The sequence below is a fragment of the Mauremys reevesii genome, linkage group 2 (genome assembly GCF_016161935.1).
Source record: "Mauremys reevesii isolate NIE-2019 linkage group 2, ASM1616193v1, whole genome shotgun sequence".
In the NCBI taxonomy this organism is placed as follows: Eukaryota; Metazoa; Chordata; order Testudines; family Geoemydidae; genus Mauremys; species Mauremys reevesii.
In genome coordinates this window covers 263,739,961-263,764,919 of record NC_052624.1, presented here as the reverse complement: position 1 = coordinate 263,764,919, position 24,959 = coordinate 263,739,961, and the positions used below count along the sequence as shown (strand labels likewise).

Below are 24,959 nucleotides of genomic sequence, written 5' to 3'. Positions count from 1 at the left end.
CTGGAGAACCGGGACCACTTCGCTGGGCAGGCTCGGTGCGAGGACATGCCTGATCCCTTCAGAACACCTTGCCTCCTCCGCATCTAGCCATTGAGCAGCCACACTGTAAAATGGAGGGTGGCGGAGGTGGCCCTGGTCCTGGGAGAGTAGGTCCGGGTGGAGTGGCAATGGCCACGGAGGGGTCACCAGCAAGCCCAGGAAGGTCCCATACCAATGTTGCCAGGACCAGGCTGGGGCGATCAGGAGAACGCATGCCTTGTCCGTTTTTACTTTCTCCAGGACCTTGCCAATAAGGGAAAACAGGGGAAAGGCGTAAAGGAATTGACCTGACCATGGCATCTGAGATCGCGTTCCTCCCCACCCTGCCTCTGGAACAGAACCTGGGGCAACGGCAGTTCTGTCAGGTCGCAAACAGGTCTACTTGGGGAGTGCCCCATGCTCGGAAGAGCTGGTGAGTGACCTCCGAGTGGAGGGACCACTCGTGCTGGAAGGAGAAAACCCTGCTCAAGCGATCGGCCTGTGTGTTGTTGACGCCAGGCAGGTGGAAAGCCTGCAGGGAGATGTTGTGGGCTATACAGAACTCCCAGAGTTTGAGGGCTTCCCAGCAGAGGGCCAAGGACCTTGTCCCGCCTTGCCTGTTGATGTAAAACATCGCAGCGGCATTGTCCGTGAGAACTCTGGACACCTTACTGTGTAGCTGTGAGCTGAACGCCACACAGGCTAAGCGGATCGCCCTGAGTTCCCTGACATTTATGTGAAGGGACAACTCTGCGGCCGATCACATTCCTTGGGTCTGTGCATTCTCTATGTGGGCCCCCCAGCCCAAGTCCGACGTGTCGGACACTAGGTCTAGTGACAGGGTCAGGCCCCGGAAGGGACTTCCCTGGAGCATATTGGCTGGGCAGGACCACCATTGTAGTGTGGCGATCACCGGCGCTGGAACCGAGAGGACCTTATCCAGTTTGTCCCAGCCCTGGGAGAACTCTGAGACCAGCCAGAGTTGGAGGGGACTCATCTGAAGTCTGGCATGGCAGACCACGTACGTGCACGCCGCCATGTGGCCCAGGAGCTGCAGGCATGCCCTGGCCGTGATGGCGGGAAACTCCATGACTGAGGCTATAAGCCCCTTCAGGGTCTGGAACCTGACCAGGGGAAGGGAGGCTGAGGCCTTGAAGGCATCCAGGAGAGCGCCTATGAATTCTATGCGCTGCACCGGAACCAATGTCGACATGGTCTCGTTCACTAAGAGGCCTAGGTTGGCACACATAGCCAAGAGCAGGTCCACGTGGTTCTGTACCTGGGACCGCGAGCTGCCCTGGAGCAGCCAGTTGTCAAGGTAGGGAAATATCTGTACCTCTCGGCGTCTGAGGTAGGCCACTAATACCACCATACACTTTGTGAATACCCTGGGTGCAGTGGACAGGCCAAATGGGAGGACCATAAATTGGTAGTGGTCCTATTCCACTAGGAAACGGAGAAAGCGTCTGTGCCTCTCGAATATGTGGAAATGGAAGTATGCGTCCTGAAGGTCCAGGACCGCATACCAATTGCCAGGGTCCAGAGCGGGTATGATACACGCCAGAGAGACCATGCGGACCCGGCCTTTTACCATGAACCGATTGAGGTCTCGCAAATCCAGGATGGGCCTGAGTCCCTCTTTCACCTTGGGGATCAGGAAGTAACGGGAGTAAAACCCTTTTCCCTGGAACTCCCACGGAACCTGCTCCACAGCTCCCAAGCTGAGGAGCCAACCCACTTCCTGCTGTAGCAGGGGTAAATGTGATGGGTCCCCCGTGCCGTCCGAGGGAGGAGGGTGGCAGGGTGGGGATGAGACAAAATGTAGCATGTAACCCTGGGAAATGGTGTTGAGGACCCATTGGTCTGATGTTATTCGGGACCATTCCACAAGGAATGCAGACAAGTGGTTGCTGAAGGCAAACTTTATTGGTAGGAGGGTCCCCTTGGGGGCCACCCGGGTACCCTCCTGCAACCAGTCAAAAACCCTTCTTGCCTTGCTGCTTGCCCCCAGAGGGCCCAGGCTGCGGGGCAGAGCGTTACTGCCTCTGAGGTTGCCTCTTTTGGGTTTTGGACCTCTTGTAGGCGGGTTCGTATCTCGGCTGGGGCGCCGGGACGGGGGCCTGCAGCTTAGGCTTTTCCCTGGGCAGAACATAGAGCCCGAGGGTTTGAAGGGTAGTACGTGAATCCTTCATGCCATGGAGCCTCACGTCTGTTTGTTCTGCGAACAGGTCCCTGTCATCAAAGGGAAGATCCTGCATCATAGATTGCGCCTCCGTGGAGAGCCCTGACAGCAGAAGCCACGATGCCCTGTACATAGACATGGCTGAGGCCATGGACCAAGCAGCCATGTCAGCTGCATCCAACGCCACCTGCAGGGCAGCCTTTGCAGCAGCAGTGCCCTCCTCCACCAGTGCCTTAAAATCCTTCCTTTCACATTCCAGAAGGAAGGGCTCAAATTTCGGCAGCAACCCCAACAAGTTGAACTCATAGTGACTGAGGATGGCGTTGTGGTTGGCCACCTGGAGCTGGAAGCTGGCCGACAAATTAAGCTTCCTGCCAAACGAGTCCAGTCTTTTAGAGTCTTTATTTTTAGGTGTGGGTCCTGGTTGACCCAGTCTTTCTATATGATTTATGGACTCCACCACTAGGGAGTTGGGGGCCAGGTGGGTATAAAGGTATTCGTGCCCTTTCATGGGCACGAAATATTTGTGCTCTGCCTTTTTCGATATCGGCGCAAGGGAGGCCAGCATTCGCCAGAGGGCACTGGAGATATTAGCCACCCCTTCATGCAGCGGGAGGGCCACTCTGCCCGGTACCGAGGACGAGAGCACGTTGAACAGGGAGTCCGAGGATCCCTCCATCTCCTCAGCTTGGAGTTGGAGACTGGATGCTACTCACTTCAGTAGCTCCTGATGAGCCCTGAAGTCCTCTTGTGGTGTGCAGGAGGGTGGGGCTGCAATCTTATATCCGGTGCAGGGGAGGGGGCTGGTACGGGGCTCTGCACGTCGGCCAGTGCCGTGGGATCCACCCCTGGGTCGGACTCCTCGTGTGGTGCCGAGGATCCATGACCCACCGATCTAACCCTCAGAGGTTTAAATAGTGTGTCTGAGGGAGCCTCCAATGCCCCCGCTATCGACCGAGGACCTGGCTGGGCGTGCATGGGGGGCCAGGGGATCCACTGGCACCACTGGCCTTGCCACGGGGCCCCTTGCCATTGACTCTGCTGCAGCACTGGCAGCACCAGCTGGTCGGGTTGGCCCAGCTGGATTGTAGGGGGCCGCGTGTGTGTCGAGGTTGGGGTTACTAATGACCTATCGGTACTGTGGGAGCGGTACGAGTGGTGGTACCGAGAACAACGTCTGCCACGGGACCGGGACTCCGATGTCAAGGAACGGTGCTGCCTCGAGCTGCTGCACCTTGAGACACTGCAATGCCTGGATCTGCGGCGACGTAGAGCTGGCGATCCCCATCAGGAGTCTTGGGCACAGTGCCTCGAGGTGAAAGAGCTGGAGCGTGACCAGCGCTGGCACCCATGTCGGGAGCGGCTTTGGTAGCTCCGCCGAGAATGGGAGCGTCTATGCTGTCTGTGCCTGCCCCACTGATACTCCCTATTCTGTGTGGAGCAGTGTCTGGAGCTCCACTCCGATGGCACCTGACCAGACAACCTGGTGGGTGATGAAAGCAGAGGCTGGAAACTGTATCCTGACAGGACACTGAGCGGCGAGCAGGCCCGAGAGTGGTCCCCTGACCAGGATCTGCGTTGGGTCGGCGTCGACTGTCAAGAGCCCAGCAGTGGCTTGCCTCCAGAGCGGGGTCCGGGAGCCGGCGGTGCCCCAGGCACCTGTAGAGTCATAATATCCTTGGCCACCTGCAGGGCCTCTGGTGTCGATGGCATCTGGACATCGGAAGAGGCGTGAGTCGACACAACTGGGCTGCTCCACTCAATCTGAGTTGGAGCTCTAGAGCCCGGGGGGAACTGGGGCTGCCTGACGAGGGTCTAGCCTCACCCCCTGCTTTCTCTCGACACCTCTGAAAAGATGGAGCCTTTCTCTGCTTCTTCGACAGGGAGCGGAGCTGGCCACCGGGAGATTTCCGTGCACCGAAGACGAAGTGCCTGGTGCCGATTCAGCTCAGCGTACCGAGGTTGGAGCCAGTGCTGACTCCATGAGAATGGCCCGAAGTCTAATGTCACTCTCTTTTTTCGCCCTGGGTTTAAAGGACCTGCAGATCTTACAGCAGTCACTGATGTGAGATTCGCCCAGGCAGCGGAGACAGTTGGTGTGCAGGTCACTTCTGGGCATTGAATGCCTGCAAGACTCACACGATTTAAACTCTGGGGCCCGGGGCATGACCTGGCCTAAATACTAACTAACTGACTAAACTGAAACTTTTCTTGGACTAACTAACACAGGTACTACTAACGACTAAACGAGTTCTGGAATGAGCTGCAGCAAAGCTGGAGCAGGTAGTTCCAATGCACCGTCACTGGCAGCAAGAAGGAACTAGGGGGGTGGGGGAGCACGCAGCTCCCCTTACAGCGTGCTATAGAGGCGCCACTCCAGGGGTCACAGCAGCGCTCCTCCTATGAGCACACACACCTACTGTGGAATACACATGAGCAAGCACTCGGAGAACTAGCAGTACATTAGTGAGGTCTGATGAAGGCGCTAGATGTGTACAAGCATTATTCAGCCATGTTAGTATAAGGTGTAAGCAACTGTGATAGAAAGTGACATGTTAAAAGAATCCCCCAAACACAAGGCTTTTATACAGGGTTAGTGTAGGGATAGTATTCTCAGCTGCATTTAAGATCTTCTTGCACTGGTAAACATGAAGGAATTATGAGGAATTTTGATTGTGTCAGTCATAAAATACAGTCTTTTTGATGTGCTTAGAAAATAAGCAAACATACAATTTCACTTATGATGTTGCAAACTCATATAATCTCAAAGTCTTATTATTCCTTTGATCAAGCCTGTGCAAATATCTGAGTGAGTGAAAACCATATTGCAAGAAGAATGTGCGATGAGGCCAATTCCTTAATATAAACATAGTCAACACTCTTAGTAGGAAAAAATACCAAAAATAGGTAGTTAATGCTTTTGGGTATTCTTGCACTGACGGTCAAGCATTCAATTTTTTTTTAATTTAAAAAGTATTACTGCATATAAACTGAACAGTACCAGAATGCCTACAATCTAAAGATATACATATTTATGTTTTGTGAACAAGATTGTATACATTCAATTAATCTCAGTTTGAGAGACCTATGGCACTCCAGATATCACAGAGTTGAGAAGCAATTTAGATTCAGTAAAGTATATCATTCAAATATACATTTTAAAAATATTTTTTCACAAGTTCATCAACAAAAATTCCTGCTCGGCTTTAAAATGAGGAAGAGTCAGTTAAATATAATGTGTTATTAATAATTGCATCAGATGTAAATTATGTGACATCTGTAGTTTTCAAGCATTTAATGGTTTGAAAATGCTGATAATCAAAGACACATTGAAGTACATTGCTTCAATTTGAAGTGTACTGTACCATATCCGAGCTACTAAATATTTCAATGCTAATGTTAACATTGTGATTCTCTGACTTCAGCGTTTTAAAATATTATCATTCTTCTGATATCAGGGATATCCAAACTTTGTGAAAAGAACCACATCGACTCGTTACCAGGAAACTAAGAGCCACATGTAGTTTAGACAGAAGTTATATAGACCAAAATTTTCAAACTTGGGCTCCTAAATCTGTACTTAGACACCTAGATAAGAGGTCTGGTTTTCAAAGGCCGTATGTTCAAAATGAAAAATGAATGCACACATCCATAACATTTGTGTGCTCTTGTATTTTCCTTCATAGAACAATTGCTGCAGGTTTTTATAGGACTACCTATCTCTGGTAATTCAGTGGATTCCACAGAAAGGCGCACACTTTTTCATCTCTAGGAATTGCAATGTTGTCTGCTACTTGTTTGATTCACTGACAATAAACGTGAAGTTGATCACCTTTCTCTTTGCTCTATGATTACAGAGAGGGAGCAGTAGCAGGCAGCCGCTCTCCTGGGGATGTACTTTGGACACGCCTAAATTACATGGAGGGGAGTACGCTGACATTCATATGCCATGCCAACCATATGGAAAGTCCTTACCAGACATTCCTCTTTTCAAGTATTGTGATCACAGGGTTGAACGGCAAGGGAAGTTACGTGCAGCCTTTTAAGTAGGATACCATCCCAACAGATACAGCTGGATTGACAACTAAAGCCCTGGTCCTTGTCTTCAGCAGAACAGTTTGCAGGATCGGGTCTTAAATGATAACATGCTGCTATATACTGTTCACTTCTTAGCATATGAATCACAGCTACTATTGTTAAACTGAAGGGGAAAGCACCTGAAAGGCAGAATAATCTAGTTAGACAAGGCAAGGTTTCGCCCCCTTGTGTTGTTTGGCATTGCATTGGTTCTATTTCTATTCACAGCTTCCAGTGAGGAAATTTCCTTCTCAGGAGTCTAATTCCTCCATCACTTCCATGACAATAGTTCGAGGGCCAGTCAGAATGAGATTGCTCACGGTCCTGTAGTCCACATGGAGAACATTGAGTCCATTCACAGAAACCACAAACTGACAGACCTACAGAGAAAAGAGAAGGGATGTATTACAATGGCGGTGGACTTAGGCTTCTCTTTGTGGTAGCAGATGCTGCAATACTGACACCGTATTCTACTCAATCAGTTCATTTCTCCAGTGGAACTAAAATTCATACATTTTTTCACATCTGCTGATACCCTGCCAATAAATAACTAATAAATAAATAAATGAAAAATAAAATAATAATACTTCACTGAAAGAGTTCAAATACGCCAATATGCAAGGGGCTAATTCCCTGTTTAACCCACTTGCTTCTTATGTCTGAAAAGACAAAAAAGGATAGGTACTGAGGCAGGTTCCTGATTGACTATTCAACCAGATGCTAAGTACCTAAGAACCTGATCCAAAGCTCATTGAGTCTTTCCATTGACTTCTGTGGGCATTAGATCAGGCTCTACACTAGAGAGTTAATGAAGAAATAACAGAGGATAGCAGGAATCAGCTCAATTCTGATAATTATGGAGACTCAGACATTTAGAGACTATGGTGTTGGAAACTGAACCTGACCAGAACCAGCCAAAGCAAACCAGAATGATAAGATGTAATGCTTAATGCTTCTCCCTCCCTGGGCCTTTTTGTCTGTAGGAATATTTTTTTTTGGTATGAAAACAGATAAGAGCTACATTTGGCACACATAAGAGTTCTATAGCTTTGAAGGATTCCACCACTTAAAGGTTAATTTCCAATTACAGATGTCAGGAATATCACTGGAAACAGCAGGATCTTTCCAAACTTTGGAATTTTTAACTACTCCCACTGTATCATTAAATTTTTCATATACTACCATGATTCACATGGTGCTTTACAAATCTATAGGACAATAAGACTCTGAACCCAAACAATCTACAGTCTAAAGCCCTGATTAGTGCCGTTGAAATCAATAGCACTAATAGTAGTCAAATTAAACACATGCATACGTATTTGCCTAATGGCATAGAATCAGGGCCTAAAAGTGAAATCCTAATCCCACTGAAGTCAATGGCAAGGATTTCACCTGAAGAGTCCAATTCTGTGAGATGCTAAGTGACTATAATGAATGGGAGTTAAAGTCACTTAGCACTAGAGTTAGTCAGAAAGTGCCAGTTATTCTTCTTCTTTTTTTTTTTTTTTGCAGGACATTTTTTAGAAAAACTTATTTTTTTCTCAATTTCCTGAAAATATTTTTCAGCTTTTCATCAAAAAACTGACCAATTTTAGGAAGTGAAACACTGTCAGTTTCAAATTTATTTATTTTTTAATCAAATGAAATGAAAATTTTCAATGACAAATGGCCACTTTCTGACAAACAATGTTTGAATGCAAAATATGTGACCTGATGTATTTAGCACTTTAAAAAGTTAGAATCACGCAGAAAGGGGGAGGCCATGCCATTCATGCTAAAAAGGCCAGAACTGTGGATTGGAAGAAAAAGACAGTTATTCATTCCCCAGTGAAATTCAGCCCCCTCTGAGTCTAATCAAAGTATTCTATAAAGTTACAATGTTTGTAGTTTTTGTATCGATGTTTTTTAAAGGTATGGCATTACTTTTTTGTTTTTACTGCAAATAAAATAATTGTCACAGAAATGTTTCATAAAAAGGATACTTTTGTCATGAATTTACTTTATTCATAACTGATAATGAGTGCACCTTAAACCCACTTTTAACTGTGAAAGATGTTTCTATTCTAATCTGTTGTGGTTTAGGGAGGCAATATGATATAATGGTTAGAACAGAGAACTGGGAAATAAAGTACCTAGTTTATATTACTGTTTCTGCCACTGATTCTTTGTGGCTTTAGCCAAGGTTCTTAACTTCCATGCCTCAATGTCCCTTTCAGCAAAATGGGCAACTCATGGGGCAGTTGTGAAGCTTCATTCATGTTTGTAAGTATTTTTATATTATTCACTGAAAGGTTCTATAAAAAACCAAAGTATTATTGGGGCGATTGTTTTGTCATGTCAGGTTTAAGAAAAATTATGGCTGAGTCAAGGCCATTTGTTAAAAAGCTCTCAAATCGTGCCGTTACAGGAACAGCAGCAGATGTCTCTAACGGCCAGCTAGGTCTCTCTCCCTATCTCACCCCACACAATCTCTTCAGTGCATTCCAGGGTGGGGACTCCTGGGATTCAGCCTTGCTGGTAGCCTGGACAGTCAGCAAAGTGGGATGATGATTCTATTAGAGTTTTGATGATAAAATGCCTAGAGGGTATGTGCTTTGTCAAGAAGTCACAGCATGGACAAGACCACTGCCTTCATTTTTTATTAAACAAAGGGGAGGAGGGAAAGCTCCTGGGGGGAACTGAAACATTTTGCAACAAGGGAGCTATTATTCTGCTGTCATCCAGTTTCTAAAAAGTATTGTTGTTCAATTTCTGAACTGTTGGCTGAAATATTGCATGACAGTTGCTGACAAGGGGCTTAACGAACGGGCTAGCACCTTGCTTGCTAGATTTCTCACTTGCCATATTAGGCCTGGTGGACATAAAGATCTTGCACAAGTATAACTATGGCAGTTAGGAATGCGATTTTAACCAAAATAATAACAGTACAACTGCTAATGTGCATGCAGTTATACCAATATAAAGGTGCCTTATGCCAGTATAGTTTATTTCCTTTCCCATATGGGAATAAGCTATAACTGGTATAAGTACATTTATACTGGTATAACTGCATCCATATCGGGGAGTTGTGCTACTTTAACTATACCAGCATAGTACAGCACAGAACCACATAGTTAAAGTGGTCTACACAAACATTTAGTTTATGGCAATCTACTTTGCACTAGCCTGCCAAGTACTGACTGTCCCTGCGGACCCTGATGACATGCACTAACAGTTTGTTAGTGTGCTTTAATCTAGTCCCATTTCAAATCAGAGTAGATCAAAGTGCACTAACTAACTGCTAGTGTGTGTCAACAGAGTTCACAGGACAGTTAGTGCATGGCAAGCTAGTTGAGGTTGAATTGGACTTGTAGGCTCTAAAGTTTTACATTGTTTTGGTTTTGAGTGCAGTCATGTAAACAAACCCCCCTATATATTTAAGTTGCACTTTCATGATAAAGAGATTGCACTATAGTACTTGTATGAGGCGAATTGAAAAATACTATTTCTTTTGTTTATCATTTTTACCGTGCAAATATTTGTAATAAAAATAATATAAAGTGAGCACTGTACACTTTGTATTCTGTGTTGTAAGTTAAATCGATATATTTGAAAATGTAGAAAAACATCTAAAATATTTAATAAATTTCAATTAGTATTCTATTGTTTAACTGTGCGATTAATCACAATAAAAAAATTAATTGCAATTAATTGTTTTGATTTAATCGCATGAGTTAACTGTGATTAATCGACAGCCCTAATAATCTTTAATTAAAAATTAATCTTTAATTCCTGGAGACCCCAGGCCAATCCTGGAGGGTTGGCAACCCTAGTATAACAGCATAAGAGAGGAAACAGTGCAGGCAAGGATGACATGAGAGTAACAGTGGCAGGAACAACATGGTTCCACAGAATAGCTGTGTGCACAATGAGCAGGCTGAGTCAAAAATTTTACTGTGAAATCCTGACCTCATTGTAGTCAATGGGAGTTTTGCCATTGAGTTCTGTTGTTACTATTAATTACAGTATTACCACAGCACCTGGGATGCTAGTTATATAACAGGCCCCCATTGTGCTAGGCACTGTACATAGAACAAAAAGACCCTGCCCCAGAGAGGTTACACGTATAACGCAAGAGACACCAGAGGGATACAGACAGACAAATGGAAGAGCACAAAGAAACAGTGAGACAACATTGGTCAGCATGACAGGCTGTGGTCTCAGCAAACCTAACCATTATCAAGTGCTTTGTAGGCATGATGGCAAAGAAGAGTTTTAAGGAAGGTTCTGAAGAAGGTTAATGAGGTAGCTTGGAAGGTTTTAAGGGGAGTTTCTCCCAAGTGTGAGGGGCAGCAAGGGAGGTAGTGGGGAGGGCTTGGGGGGAAGACTAAGAGCTCTGTTTTAGCCATGAGTTTAGCTTGAACTGATGGCTAGACCGCCACATGGAGATCTCAGAAGGAGACGCTGAAATTTTAGTTTGGATTGGAGACTGCTTGGGGGTTAGGATTTCACCCAGAACTTTTAAAAACTATTAAATAAATAATAGTCATTCTTACTGGCCATCTGCCTACTGATAATCTGAGTATTCACTAATATTGTATGAATACCATTTACGAATAAATATTTAGTTCTTAAAATAACATTCTCATATTGATTTTACAATTAACATTAGCCTTCCTTCCCTTTACAAAACTGTTCATAACAGTGTTTCTTTGATTTTAGTATGCACAATGCTTTAAGTTTGAGAGAAAGTCCTGAAAGATAATAAAATACCAGGAATTCCTGCAGCAACACTTGGCATAAGTGAATATTGCAAAATTTCACTGGAACAGTCCCAAAGAAGCACTTCATTTTATAGATGCCCGAATGCAAATATTAGTGAGGTCACTGAAGTAAAGAGCGTTAAATCAGGGATGAAAACTGGATGCAATACTCCATACCGTACCAAAAGTGCAGTTTTAACAGATACAAAATAGCAGATCACTTTTTATTTTAAAAAACATATTTATCACAGAATCATAGAAGATTAGGGTTGAAAGAGACCTCAGGAGGTCATCTAGTCCAACCCCCTGCTCAAAGCAGGACCAACACCAACTAAATCATCCCAGCCAGGGTTTTGTCAAGCCAGGCCTTAAAACCTCTAAGGATGGAGATTCCACCACCTTCCTAGGTAACCCATTCCAGTGCATCACCACCCTCCTAGTGGAATAGTTTTTCCTAATATCCAACCTAGACCCCCTCCCCCGGCAACTTGAGACCATTGCTTCTTGTTCTGTCATCTGCCACCACTGAGAACAGTTGAGCTTCATCCTCTTTGGAAGCCCCCTTCAGATAGTTGAAGGCTGCTATCTCTTCTCACTCTTCTCTTCTGCAGACTAAATAAGTCCAGTTTCCTCAGCCTCTTCTCGTAAGTCATGTGCCCCATCCCCCTCATCATTTCCGTTGCTCTTCGCTGGACCCTCCAATTTATCCACATCCTTTCTGCAGTGGGGGGCCGAAAACTGGATGCAATACTCCAGAAGTGGCCTTGCCAGTGCCGAATAGAACGGAATAATCACCTCCCTCGATCTGCTGGCAATTCTCCTACTAATGCATCCCAATATACCGTTAGCCTTCTTGGCAACAATGGCACACTGTTGACTCATATCCAGCTTCTCATCCATTGTAATCCCCAGGTCCTTTTCTGAAGAACTGCCGCTTAGCCAGTTGGTCCCTAGCCTGTAGCAATGCATGGGATTCTTCCGTCCTAAGTGCAGGACTCTGCACTTGTCCTTGTTGAACCTCATCAGTTTTCTTTTAGCCCAATCCTCCAATTTGTCTAGGTCACTCTGGACCCTATCCCTACCGTCCAGTGTATCTACCTCTCCCCCCAGCTTAGTGTCATCCATGAACTTGCTGAACAAAACCAGCCCCAGAACCGACCCCTGAGGCACTCCGCTTGATACTGGTTGTCAACTAGACAATGAGCTGTTGATCACTACCTGTTGAGCCTGACGATCTAGACAGCTTTCTATCCACCTTCTAGTCCATTCATCCAATCCATACCTTTTTAACTTGCTGGAAAGAATACTGTGGGAGACCGTATCAAAAGCTTTGCTTTACCCATATCCACAGAGCCAGGTATCACATCATAGAAGGCAATCAGGTTGGTCAGGCATGACTTGCCCTTGGTGAATCCATGTTGACTGTTCCTGATCACCTTCCTCCTCCAAGTGCCTCAAAATGGATTCCTTGAGGACCTGCTCCATGATTTTTCCAGGGAATGAGTGAGGCTGACTGGTCTGTAGTTCCCCAGATTCTCCTTCTTCCCTTTTTTATGTAATGATACAGTATGAATCCTGGGCCCAGTGAAGTCATTACTGACTTCAACAGTGCCAGGATTTCACCCATACTTATTATCTGTGCAGTTGTGGTACCACCCAATTAACAGCAAATTTCTAGTTCATGAAGTTGCCACAAGTATGATTCAGTTTTCTTCAAGAGCAAAACCAAGTTCAAACGGATTATTGGGTTTCAGGGGATACTTCATCAATTGATAATTTCTGAAAATAGCTGGATATAGTGCTGGATAGAGTCCAGGTATTTTCAGTTATCCAAACTCCTTCCAAATATGTTAGCACCCAACGCTAGAGACAGAAGTATCCCCTGAAACCACCCAAGCCATCTGAACTTGTTTCTGCTGAAGGAGAAAATGGAACTATGATTTTGTAAGTTCTTTGGGACAGAGACTTCCTTTTTGTTCTAGGTTTCTACAGCACCTAGCACAGTGGGATCCTGGTTAGGGTTGCCAATTTTGGGTAGGCATATTCCTGGAGGTTTCATCACATGATATAATCCTTTAATTCCTGGAGACTACAGGACAATCCTGGAGGACTGGCAAACCTAAGACTTCTGGTCCAATGCTGGACTTGTAGGCACTATGATAATACAAATAACAAATACTAATAGCTTATGTTTAATTCATGAACCAGAATCTTGCTGTGGATGGATTGGTACCACAACTGCACATATCATTTAAAAAATAAAGTAGATGTGGCAGTGATGGGTGTCAAACCTTTTCCGATTTACATGTTAGCAAAGTGAAAAAAACCACTAACCAGTTCAGAATTAGGCCTTATTCTGCTGTCATATGTCACCACTTTAAAAAAATGAAAATACCAGGGGTGAAATTCTGGCTCCACTGATGTCAGTAGCAAAACTCATATTGACTTGAATAGGGCAAGGATTTCATCCCCAGGCTATACACAGATCCTAGACACTTTAAACAAGAGCACAGCTTGTTATCTGTAGGTGTTAAAATCTTGAAGATGAACTGCAAAGCGCATGAAAAAACTTATCACCATGTATTGTCCCTTGTTATGTATAACAGTGCTATAATTTTTTTGTTTACTTTTATGTTAAAAATATCAGGTCCTGATTTCTCACTTTTTGCTGCAGGATTTAGGCAAGATATTTGGAAGACTTGGATGGTGACATCACATGAGGATGAAACCTGAACTGCAGGTCTCTCAGCTTTTATCTGAGAGGAAGGGGATATTCAGCTGGTAAAAATTTAAAGAAACATTTGTACAGTAGAACCTCAGAGTTACGAACACCTCCGGAATGAAGATTGTTCCCAACTCTGAAATGTTTGCAACTCTGAACAAAACATTATGGTTCTTTTGTTCTTTCAAAAGTTGACAATTGAACATTGACTTACTTTTCTTTTTTTTTTTTTAGTAGTTTGTCTTTAACACAGTACTGTGCTGGATTTGCCTTTTTGTTTGTTTGTCTGTCTCTGCTGCTGCCCGATTGTGTAGTTCTGGGTCCAAGTGAGGTGTGTGGTTGACTGGTCAGTTCATAACTCTGGTGTTTGTAACTCTGAGTTTGTAACTCTACTGTCAAACTTGGTATCCGCTTGCTGCTTATTTGAGGCCAGAGAGAACCTCAGCTCATTCCAGCTTCCTGCTGTGAGATTCAGACCCTCCAAAGAACTTGTCAGGGTCCTCCAAGGAAAGGATGGAAATCAAGTTTTAATCCAAAATTTTAAGAAGATTTTTAAAAAATACTCCCCATCCAATTTAAGGTAATCATTAAATGTCATAGAGGAGCAGTAAAGGGCACCCTTTTTGTTTGTTTACTATTTTGCCTTGTAAGAAGCATAATGTACAGAATCTAATGTACAGAATCTTGTAAGTGAAAATGTTCATACCCTCAGTTGTCCAACTCATAACAAAGTTCCTGAAATAATTCATCCTCTGTTGAACAAATAACTGTATTCACAAGTATCAGAGGGGTAGGCGTGTTAGTCTGGATCTGTAAAAGCAGCAAAGAGTCCTGTGGCACCTTATAGACTAACAAGTATTCACAAGTACTCTGGACTGAGATACTGTCAGAGAAGATCCAAGGAAAGATGTATGTTTGCCCCCTCCAAATAAAGGGAAACACAAACAGTTCTGGGGTGGCCTGCTTCCACCCTCTTAATCTTTACATTGTCGTATTGGAAGAGGGGAGGTAAAATCAGAGGTCCTAAAAGCCACCTGGCAACTTAGCATTTTGGATCCCTCAAACGTGCTTCATGAAATCCCTGTTGTATTAGTACAATGAGGGCTGGAACATCGCATTTTGACTACTACTGTACATGATCCAAGGGTTTAAATATGAGCAACATCCTTTTCAACGTATCCGAGTTTACTGCAATAAAACAGAATCAACTACAGCTGTGTGTTCTGCTCTGTAAATATCCCTAGCAAATGTGTAATTGGCTGTAGAGTGGGTGGTGTGGGAGTAGGCAAGGATCCAGTTCTTGCATAAAACACAGGATTAGCTCTCCAGAGAACTGCAGTTCTCTTTCATTCTCTATTGAAGCTTTAAGCTTGCTTAATGTCATAACAGTGTTCCCAGAAAATGCTTATTAGAAAATGCGGGGCAATTTCCAGTAAAGAAAAATAACTTCATTTATGGAATAACAGATGTGTCCACATTACAATTCCTATGCACTCTAATCTTCAGTCTTTACTCAGGCAAAATTCTCACTGGAGTTTAGAATAACCGGGGGGGGGGGGGTGTTTTTGTAATAAGGACTGTGGGTTAAGCCAAATAAAAATGTGAAAGTTGACATTTTTCCACAGGATTGTTTAGAATAAAGCAAGTGATTGCATTGTAAAAGCTAACAATTTAATTTTTATGGTGCTCCAAACCCAGAGGTCTCTATGACTGAGGGACAAAATTAGTAACTGAAGCAGCAACATAATAAAGTAACTAAAATAAGGTCACACCTTCAAAAGCACTGAGCATCGGCTTACCTAGACTCCAAGTGGAGGCAATGGGACTTTGACCATTGATTTCACTGGAGTGGAGTTAAGCCAACACTTTTGTAAATCCCATGAATAAAGTTACTTAAAAGTCACTTAAATCAAATAATTACAAATAAAGCACAGAAAGGCCTGGGGTTAGGTGATCTGAATTCTGTTTTCCACTTTGCAATGGACAGCTTCTGTGACCCTGTGAAAGTCACTGAGCTCCTGTGTGTCCAATTCTTACCACCTATAAAAGGGACTGACCTACCCAATAGGGGGCGTTGTGCCAATTAATTTGTTGGTGTTTTGTCAAGTGTTTTGTAACAGGAGTGCAATTTAGAAAGTTGCACACCAAGAAGAGGACAACCAGCTTCAATCCTCAAAGCACATTGTTAGAAAGTAGTAATAATATTCACTAAGCCCGGGAGCCTACAATACTTTTGCGCATGTTTAATATTATACATCTAAGTAATCACACAGAAGTCAACAGGGTTACTCACATGCATAAAGTTAAGCATGTGTGAGTACTTGGAGAATCAGAGTGTAAGAGTCTAGAATGGGAGTCTTCCAAAAACAGATATGTGGAATAAGGGAAGACAGGGCACTACTGCCCTGGAAGACTAATGCAGAATCAGTGTACAGATGAAAACCCACTTTGTAGCTTAGAATGATTGAAACAGCATGGTCAGCAAAAGTCCCAGCATGAAACACCAGGAGGTAAAGTAGATTCAGGTGCATTGAGAAAGCTTCCTCAACAACTCACTAATTGTATACTTGGCTTTAAGGACTATTATTATTTATTGTATATCACACTGTAAGGCCTATGATAGACACTCTATAAGTGTGTTAAATGAAAAGAGAAAGAAAAGTCTGGGTGAAGTACTGCATCAATAACAGAAGAAGAACATGCCTTAGGTTGGGAACACCTCCTTTTTATGTTTGCTTTGGCATTTTTGTGCTTTTCCCCTGTATGTCTACATATAAACTAGTTACTAAAAGCAAAACTATGCATCGTGAACCTGGCGTTAATAACACTACAATCATTTATTTAAAAAAATCAATGGGGACTAAATTTGACACTGCAGGTTGCCGAGTGTATAAAAAGGATCTGACATTACAAGGTGCTGAGTGCCCTGAACTTCCACTAAACTCTCTGTGAGTAGAGGGGACTCAGTGCCTGGCTCAAACTCTAATTCTGCACATAGGGATTGATTCCTCAGGGGGGCCCTGCTTTGAAGTGTATCAAAGTCTCCAAAATTGATGGGATTTAAAGGCAGTCAGGAGCAGAATCGAGCCTGTAATGCGCATAAGTGGCATTCAGCATTTCTAAGCCAAACAGCTGCTCGCCTTGTTTTCACAAACAAAAGTGCAATTGTTTCTGATTGGGTATGACTAGCTAAATGGAGCCACAGCTTTAACCCAACATCTTTTCCTAATTATTCATCAATATTGTTCAAGGATGACAGCTTGGGTCTTGAACAACAACAACAAAACACAATAAGAATTGTGATGAAGGGTTCTATTAAGTAGGTCAAGCCGATCAGAACCCCTATATGCTTTGTAAACATTTAAGCCAAGTAACTACAATATACACAATGCTAACAATGACACAATTATGGAGAAAATAAATCTAAAGAGTTCAAGACATTAACTAAACTGTTCTATAAGGTGCTAATCCTAATTGGTGCCAAAGTGCTGACTGCAGTGAGAGTTAAAAATATTCAGCGTCTTGAAGGACTGGGCCCCAATTCACTATTTATTAAACAACATCCACCCTTAATATTCTTATTTAATGTTCAACCTTCCTGAGATTGTTGAAATCCAGTCATGGGACAATTTTTAAAATGTGGCCCCATTATTCAAGCAGTCTCTGTTGTCTAGGAGTGATCTGCAGTAGCTAGAAAAAGCTCGTGTGTGTAAGGTCACAGCTGCTCTGTCTGGCACTAAATCTCACCATTTACTGGGTTGTAGACCATTCTGGAATTTAGAAGTTGTATCAAAACACAAGCACAGCACTGTTTTACATGGCAGCTGAAACCAAGATTGCTTTATCTCTGTCTGAATGGATATAGCTGTAATGGCTCAGAAACAATAAAGAAAAGCAAATACACAAATCCTGGGTGTGTGGATATCTGAGCTATAATGTCATAAAATTCCCTCCTTGTTCACAAATATATTTTAAACCTACATTTTATTTTAAAAGTGTGAGTTGGTTTAAAATAGAACAACCCTAACTAAGAGCTAGCAGATAACTTTCTGAAACGTGTTTGCAGCTGATATCAAAAGATGGTAACGTATAGACACAAGTATAGTATGTTCATTGTTTCCAAGTGATGTTTTAGAAAGCAGACACATAAACACTGGGTTAAATTCTGATGTCATTTTACACAGTCGTAAACTCAGACACAAAATCTGGCACATCATGAAGAATTCATATTTTTGGAATATTTCAGTTCTTATAAGGAAAGTAGGCTGATTTCTTTTATGGACCTATAAAGCTCTCTGTTATACTACTGTCTTTAAAAAAAAAGCACTCTGTTATCAACAACACAGTATTCTTTTACATCGTCTTTATGGGTCAGCTTCAGATCTGGCGTAGGCAGGTGCAACTCCATTGAATTCAGGTCCCATATGTTTAAGTACAATTGCAAACATGATATTATAGTGAAATTCAGACTTATGCACAAAGCAAACTCATTCTGTTCTGTAGGTTCTTATACTACCCTCATTATCATAGTATCTGAGTATCTTCCAACTGTGAGGTTAGCAACATGACTAACATCTCTCCTGTAGTTCACGCACAGGACTAGGGGTCGGGAGATCTTAAACAGACAAAAACTATGTCCCACTTAAGTGCCCGTTGAGCCATATTTTGTGGTTCCATAGGTCTTGTCTTAGTCCTCTGAATAGGGGTAAATTTCACCCTTATAACTTTATGGGCTAACATTTCAGATCCTGAATACTGAGAATAATACTCCTTTGACATTTAGCCTGGCCCCCATGCTAGCTTTAGCAAGGCCCACAGACCAAATAGAAAGTGCCATGCAAAGCTGGCTAAATGTTTTAAAACTAATTTTACATCCAATAATTCAGAGAGAAGTCCAAAGTCCACCAAAGCAGATGCAGTGTCTCCCCACCAACTCCTGCCTTCTTCATGATGACTATGCACTCAAAGACATCTGCCTGCAGTTGGGTGAAGATTTCGTAATCATCGAAAACACACCCAACATAAAGAGCAGAGTCTCTGATAAGATATCTTTGAAATAGACCAACCCTTAAACAATCTTATAGGCAAAAACACAACTAAAGAAACAACTTGACTGCACTGCAGGGTGGTGGACAGCCTCAGAGGGAAATAGGGTGACCAGACAACAACTATGAAAAATTGGGATGGGGGTGGGGGGTAATAGGAGCTTATGTAAGAAAAGGACTGAAAAATCAGGACTGTCCCTATAAAACTGGAACATCTGGTCACCCTAGAGGGAAAAGGTGTGGGGAATGCATGCCAGAGGGACATAAGGATGGGCCCTCTACCCCATCAGCTCTCTGCCTCCTATGGGTCAGCCTGAGGGAGGTGGGAGTGGATTGGCTCCTTGCTTGCCTCACCTCAATTTAAACCCTTGCCCTAGTCTTCTGGAGCCTCTTGCTCCATTGTCATTACCTCACCCTTCCTCCATGTAGTTGTAATACAGGAGCTGTGTTGTCTGGAATATGTGGGCCTGACAGAGTGCCAGTTTTGTAGGTCAATTGTTTATTGTTGGGGCCAAATCAGCAGAGGCCTGGTGGGTTTTTTCACCTTCCTCACAGCACCGTGCAGGTGCAATCAGGTTAAATAGGAACAAGACTTGGAGATTAGCTTTAGTGACTTGTATGAATGTTTAGTTTGTCACAACTCGCAGACAACGTCCAGTGCAGATAAAAGGCCAAAAGGGCCAGCTCCCAGGAGTAAAGAGACATGGGACTTTTACTGGAGGATGCTGGGCCTATGGGGAAAAGGGGAGATCTGGAGTCTTAACAGACTGAGGTCCAGCTTTGTTTCCCTCACAGGGGTGCAGGAGGAGGAGAAGATTGTGTCCTCGATCACTTGTGTCTCCTAATCAAAGGGCCAGTTGGCTTCCAAAGTATAACCCATGTTACCTAACCCCAGTGAATACTCAGCAGCTGTGAAACTGCTGCTTTGCAAAGCATGTGTCCCTTTTAAAGCCAGTCCCTGAAAAACTAACTCTTTACTGTGCTCTGGGGTTAGGAAATCCAGAGTGCACTGAAGAATGTAGCACAACTCGGGGGGACATAAGCAAACTTTGGTAAATCAGGAGTTTACAGTTATCAGAGTTTGTACCATACGAAGTTCCACACAATGGACGCCAATCCTTCTTCCCTGTTCTGGAGGGGCCATTTCTTGAGCACAAGCAGCTATTTCAGTCTTTATTGCTCTCATTTGCATGAAAATCTGTGTCACCTATGATGTAGTTACCCACCCACAGGAAACTAGAGACCACGTAATCACCTCACAAGGCCGAGTCAATTTGTTCTAATGGTTCAGATTTATACATATGTATCATCTGTATGTACAGTGCTTTGAGATCACAGAGAGCTAAGTATCATTATGGGGAGAGTGACTGGCTCAAAGTCACCCAGTGAATCAATGGCTGAGGCAGGAATAGAATCCCAGTTTCCTAACGCCACATCCCATGTCCTATCAACCCAGCCACATTGTTGTCTCCTCCAATCAGTACCAACTTGGGTCAGATTCAACCAGCCACTCAGCAATGAAACCTTGCATCTTGTTACCATGCTCCTAAAACAGGCAGTTCCCTGCCACTCAGAAAGATATGACATTTTCAAACCACACCCCATACCCCAAGATTCTGCCACAGAAGAAGAATGAAAGAGAAATTGTAGCTGCAAGGTAAGGAGATTAGCAAGGGTGTTGAATCCCAAAGGGGAATAGCTAATAACTAGGAGGAAGAAGGTGGCTGAGAAATATTGCATGATTTAAATAAACCTAAAGATCATTTGCTAATGTTATAGATGGTCACCGCCCTAGGGACTCGCTGGTTATACTCATTGTACTCTAGAAGGATGGCAAAAGAAAGCTTTGGCAAAGCTGGTCTGCATTTAGCAGACGGACTAAGTTTTGGAAGTGACTTATCTGAAGACCCAACTCCCAAGGTCAGATTTTCCATCACAGACTCCCTTATTAAAAGAATCTTGTTTTTCACTATGATTTTTCTTTGCTTGTTTGTTTGAAGATAAAAAAGTGATCTTCTTAATGAGTCAATTGTGTTCACGAACGTCACAAACAACAGAAACATTTCCTGCAATTACTGAAACACTGCAGGATTGGACTCCAAAATGAATAGCAGCAAAATTAGACATCTAATGCCTGATTCAGCTCCTGTTTTAGTCAAAAGCAAAATGCCCGTAATTTAAATGGTATACAATCCACTGCTTAATTCCCTGCTTGAGCAGAGGAACCACATTACTTCCATAAATTAGCATCAGAAGTATTTCTGTGTCAAAAACTGGGCATAGGAATTACTTTAAAATCCAAATATTAACTCAGAAGTTACTATATGGCCATTAGTAGAGGGTTTAAATGAGCACTTTTTGCTTCTTTAAACACTATAAATGCAGGAAATTTTTATTTTTTTCAAAAAAGCTTTTTTTTTTTTGGTTCTAAATCAGTGGTCACCAACTTGTCAATCGTGATCAACTGCTTGATCCTGGAGACTCTCCCAGTTGATTGTGATCTCCAGCTGTGATGGCGCCACACCACTCCCGGAAGCGGCCAACGTGGCTCCCGGGGTTGGGGCGGGGGAGAGACAGGGGTCTCCATGCACTGCTCCTGCCTGCAAGCACTGCCCCTGCAGCTCCCATTGGCCGAGAATGGGGAGCTGTGGCCAATGGAAGCTGCGGAAGCAGTGGCTGCAGAAAGGGGCAGCACATGGAGCCACGTCTGCTGGGTGCTGGCAGACATGGTACTGCATTGCTACACAGCAGCAGATCTTGGCCTTTTGGCAGCAGACAGTGCATTACGACCAGTAGCCATCGTTGTCGTCTCCTGGGTGCTCCTGAGGTCAGCCAGGGGCGCCTGGGCAGACATAGGTGCTCCTGGCAAACCTCGGTGAGGTCTGTCAGGGGCGCCTGGACATAAATGGAAGTGACTCCAGGTCATTCTCTTTTTAACTTTCATCTCAAGGAGATTCATTCCTGCCTGCAGTTGTACTGCACCGTCTTCTGGCAAGCAGCCAGGAGACGAGGATGGCTAGCAGTCGTACTGCACCGTCTGCTGCCAGCCTAAGATGTATAAGAGAGATGGAGTGTATTCATTTGTATTCATTTGCTCTCTCCTCCCTCCCTGAATAGTGCAGGGAGGGCTAGCTCAGTGGTTTGAGCATTGGCCTGCTAAACCCAGGGTTTTGAGTTCAGTCCTTGAGGGGGCCATTCTGTGTGATAGTTGTGTGTTTCTCCTTGAAGCAAACCCACCCCCTTTGTTGATTTTAATTCCCTGTAAGCCATGTCATCAGTCGTCCCTCCCTCCGTCAGAGCAACAGTAATCGTTTCGCGCCTTTTTTCAGCGCAAATGCCATAGCACAGCAGCAATGGAGCCTGCTCAGGTCACCGCGGCAATTATGAGCACTGTAAACACCACGCGCATTATCCTGCAGTATATGCAGAACCAGAACCTGCAAAAGCAAAACCAGGCGAGGAGGCGACGGCAGCGTGGTGACAAGAGTGATGAGGACATAGACACAGACTTCTCTCAAAGTACGGGGCCCGGCAATGTGGACATCATGGTGTTAATGGGGCAGGCTCATGCCATGGAATGCTGATTCTGGGCCCGGGAAACAAGCACAGACTGGTGGGAGCGCATAGTGTTGCATGTCTGGGACGATTCCCAGTGGCTGCAAAACTTTCGCATGCATAAGGGCACTTTCATGGAACTTTGTGACTTGCTTTCCTCTGCTCTGAAGCACAAGAATACCAAGATGAGAGCAGCCCTCACAGTTCACAAGTGAGTGGCAATAGCCCTGTGGAAGCTTGCAACGCCACTTGCAACTACCGGTCACTCAGGCATCAATTTGGAGTGGGCAAATCTACTGTGGGGACTGCTGTGATCCAAGTAGTCAACGCAATCAAAGAGCTGCTGCTATCAAGGGTAGTGACTCTGGGAAATGTGCAGGTCATAGTGGATGGCTTTGCTGAAATGGGATTCCCTAACTGTGGTGGGGCGATAGACGGAACCCATATCCCTATCTTGGCATCGGAGCACCAGAGCAGCGAGTACATAAACCAAAAGGGGTACTTTTCAATGGTGCTGCAAGCACTGGTGGATCACAAGGGACGTTTCAGCAACATCAACGTGGGATGGCCGGGAAAGGTAAATGACACTCGCATCTTCAGGAACTCCGGTCTGTTTCAAAAGCTGCAGCAAGGGACTTTCTTCCAAGACCAGAAAATAACCGTTGGGGATGTTGAAATGCCTATAGTTATCTTTGGGGACCCAGCCTACCCCTTAATGCCATGGCTCATGAAGCCGTACACAGGCAGCCTGGACAGTAGTCAGGAGCTGTTCAACTATAGGCTGAGCAAGTGCAGAATGGTGGTAGAATGTGCATCTGGACATTTAAAAGCACGCTGGTGCAGTTTACTGACTCAGATAGACCTCAGCGAAACCATTATTCCCATTATTATTATTGCTTGCTGTGCGCTCCACAATATCTGTGAGAGTAAGGGGGAGACGTTTATGGCAGGGTGGGAGGTTGAGGCAAATCACCTGGCCGCTGATTACGCACAGCCTGACACCAGGGCAGTTAGCAGAGTACAGGAGGGTGCAGTGCGCATCAGAGAAGCTTTGAAAACCAGTCTCATGACTGGCCAGGCTACAGTGTGAAAGTTCTGTTTGTTTCTCCTTGATGAACCTCTCCACCCCTTGGTTCACTCTACTTCCCTGTAAGCTAACCACCCTCCCCTTCCCCCTTCTATCACCGCTTGCAGAGGCAATAAAGTCATTGTTGCTTCACATTCATGCATTCTTTATTAATTCATCACACAAATAGGGGGATAACTGCCAAGGTAGACTGGGAGGGGTTGGGGAGGAGGGAAGCACCGGGTGGGGTGGAGGAGGAGAGAAGGACAACGCAACGCTGTACTTTAAAACTTATTGAATGCCAGCTTTCTGTTGCTTGGGCAGTCCTCTGAGATGGAGTGGTTGGGGGCCCGGGGGCCCCCCCAGCCCTGTGTTGTTGGGCGTCTGGGTGAGGAGGCTATGGAACTTGGGGAGGAGGGTGATTGGTTACACAGGAGCTGAAGTGGCGTTTGTGTGCTGCTGCTGCTGAACCTGAACCTCAACCCGCGGAGCATATCAGTTTGTTCCTCCAGTAGCCTGAGCATTGCCTCTTGCCTTCTGTCACCAAGGAGACACCACCTATCATCTTCAGCCTGCCCACTATCTTCAGCCCACCACCCTGTCACCACACACATATGTGTGCTTCCTGGGTCTGACATTGTTGTCTGCCTCCCTGCTTCTGCTAGCTCTTCAGTGTGGGAAGGACAGCATGAACATCGAGAATTTTTCGAGAACATTTTTTTTAGCCTTCTAATCTTTTGCTAGCCTCTGGAAGAGAGAAGGATAGTGTGAGTGTGGAGGGAAATTTGCAGGGTGTGGAGGGAAAAAAAAAAGAGAGTGGACAAAAAAGACAACAATAGAGAAACATGGGTAGACTCTTTCATGTTAAACCTTGCTGTTATATTGCACATGCACATGTGCTTTTTTCGCATTTGCGTTTTTGGTTGGTGTGAGAGGTATGGTGTGTGAGAGAGAGAAGACAGCAGCAGGAGGCAGCAGCATTCAGCTTGCAGGTTGCAGCAGTTAACCTTGGCTTCTTTTGGCTTCTTAACCAAACATAACATGGGGATGGTTTCAAAAAGCAAGCAACCTCATTTCCATTACCAAGCAGCCGTTGGGTTGGCCAAAAAAAAGGTTGGTTTTTTAAAAAAGGCTGCGGTTTTCAACTAACAAACACAAACACACCCACCAAACACCCCCAAACACAACCCACCCTCTGGGATAATCGCTTCACCTCCCCCACCTCATGGCTAACACAAGTGAGCAACACAGCAGCAGGCAAAGCCACAGGAGGCAGGAGCGCGGGCACCTCTGAATGGCCCTTAATACAGAGAGATAAAAATAAGAGAGAGAAAAAAATAAAAAAAATTGAATGCCAGTGCCTGCAACATGCAACCATATGCACAATTGTGCAATGATTGACTATGTTGGGTCTACTGGCATAAAGGATCCTACCATGGAGGATGGAAGGATGGAGAGGATGGCAGGAAACCTTTTTGCAAAGGCTTTGGGAGTACTTCCAGGAGAGAGAGCCTTGGAGAGCTCCCCAGCTGTACCTATCCCCAGACCCCAG

General features: G+C 44.5%; 1 protein-coding gene across 5 annotated transcripts in view; it reads right to left on the bottom strand.

The window, feature by feature from the left end:
* Positions 1-4,607: 4,607 nt before the first annotated feature.
* Positions 4,608-24,959, bottom strand: part of DEPTOR (DEP domain containing MTOR interacting protein) — a 133,023-nt gene continuing 112,671 nt past the window's right edge. For 2 of the 5 annotated variants that reach the window (XM_039521559.1, XM_039521558.1), the window contains exon 9: positions 4,608-6,657. In XM_039521559.1, coding sequence (XP_039377493.1) covers positions 6,529-6,657 — 129 coding nt within the window. In that variant the 3' untranslated portion in view covers positions 4,608-6,528. The remainder of the gene's footprint in view (positions 6,658-24,959) is intronic. The other 3 variants (XM_039521557.1, XM_039521556.1, XM_039521555.1) reach the window with 2 other exon arrangements.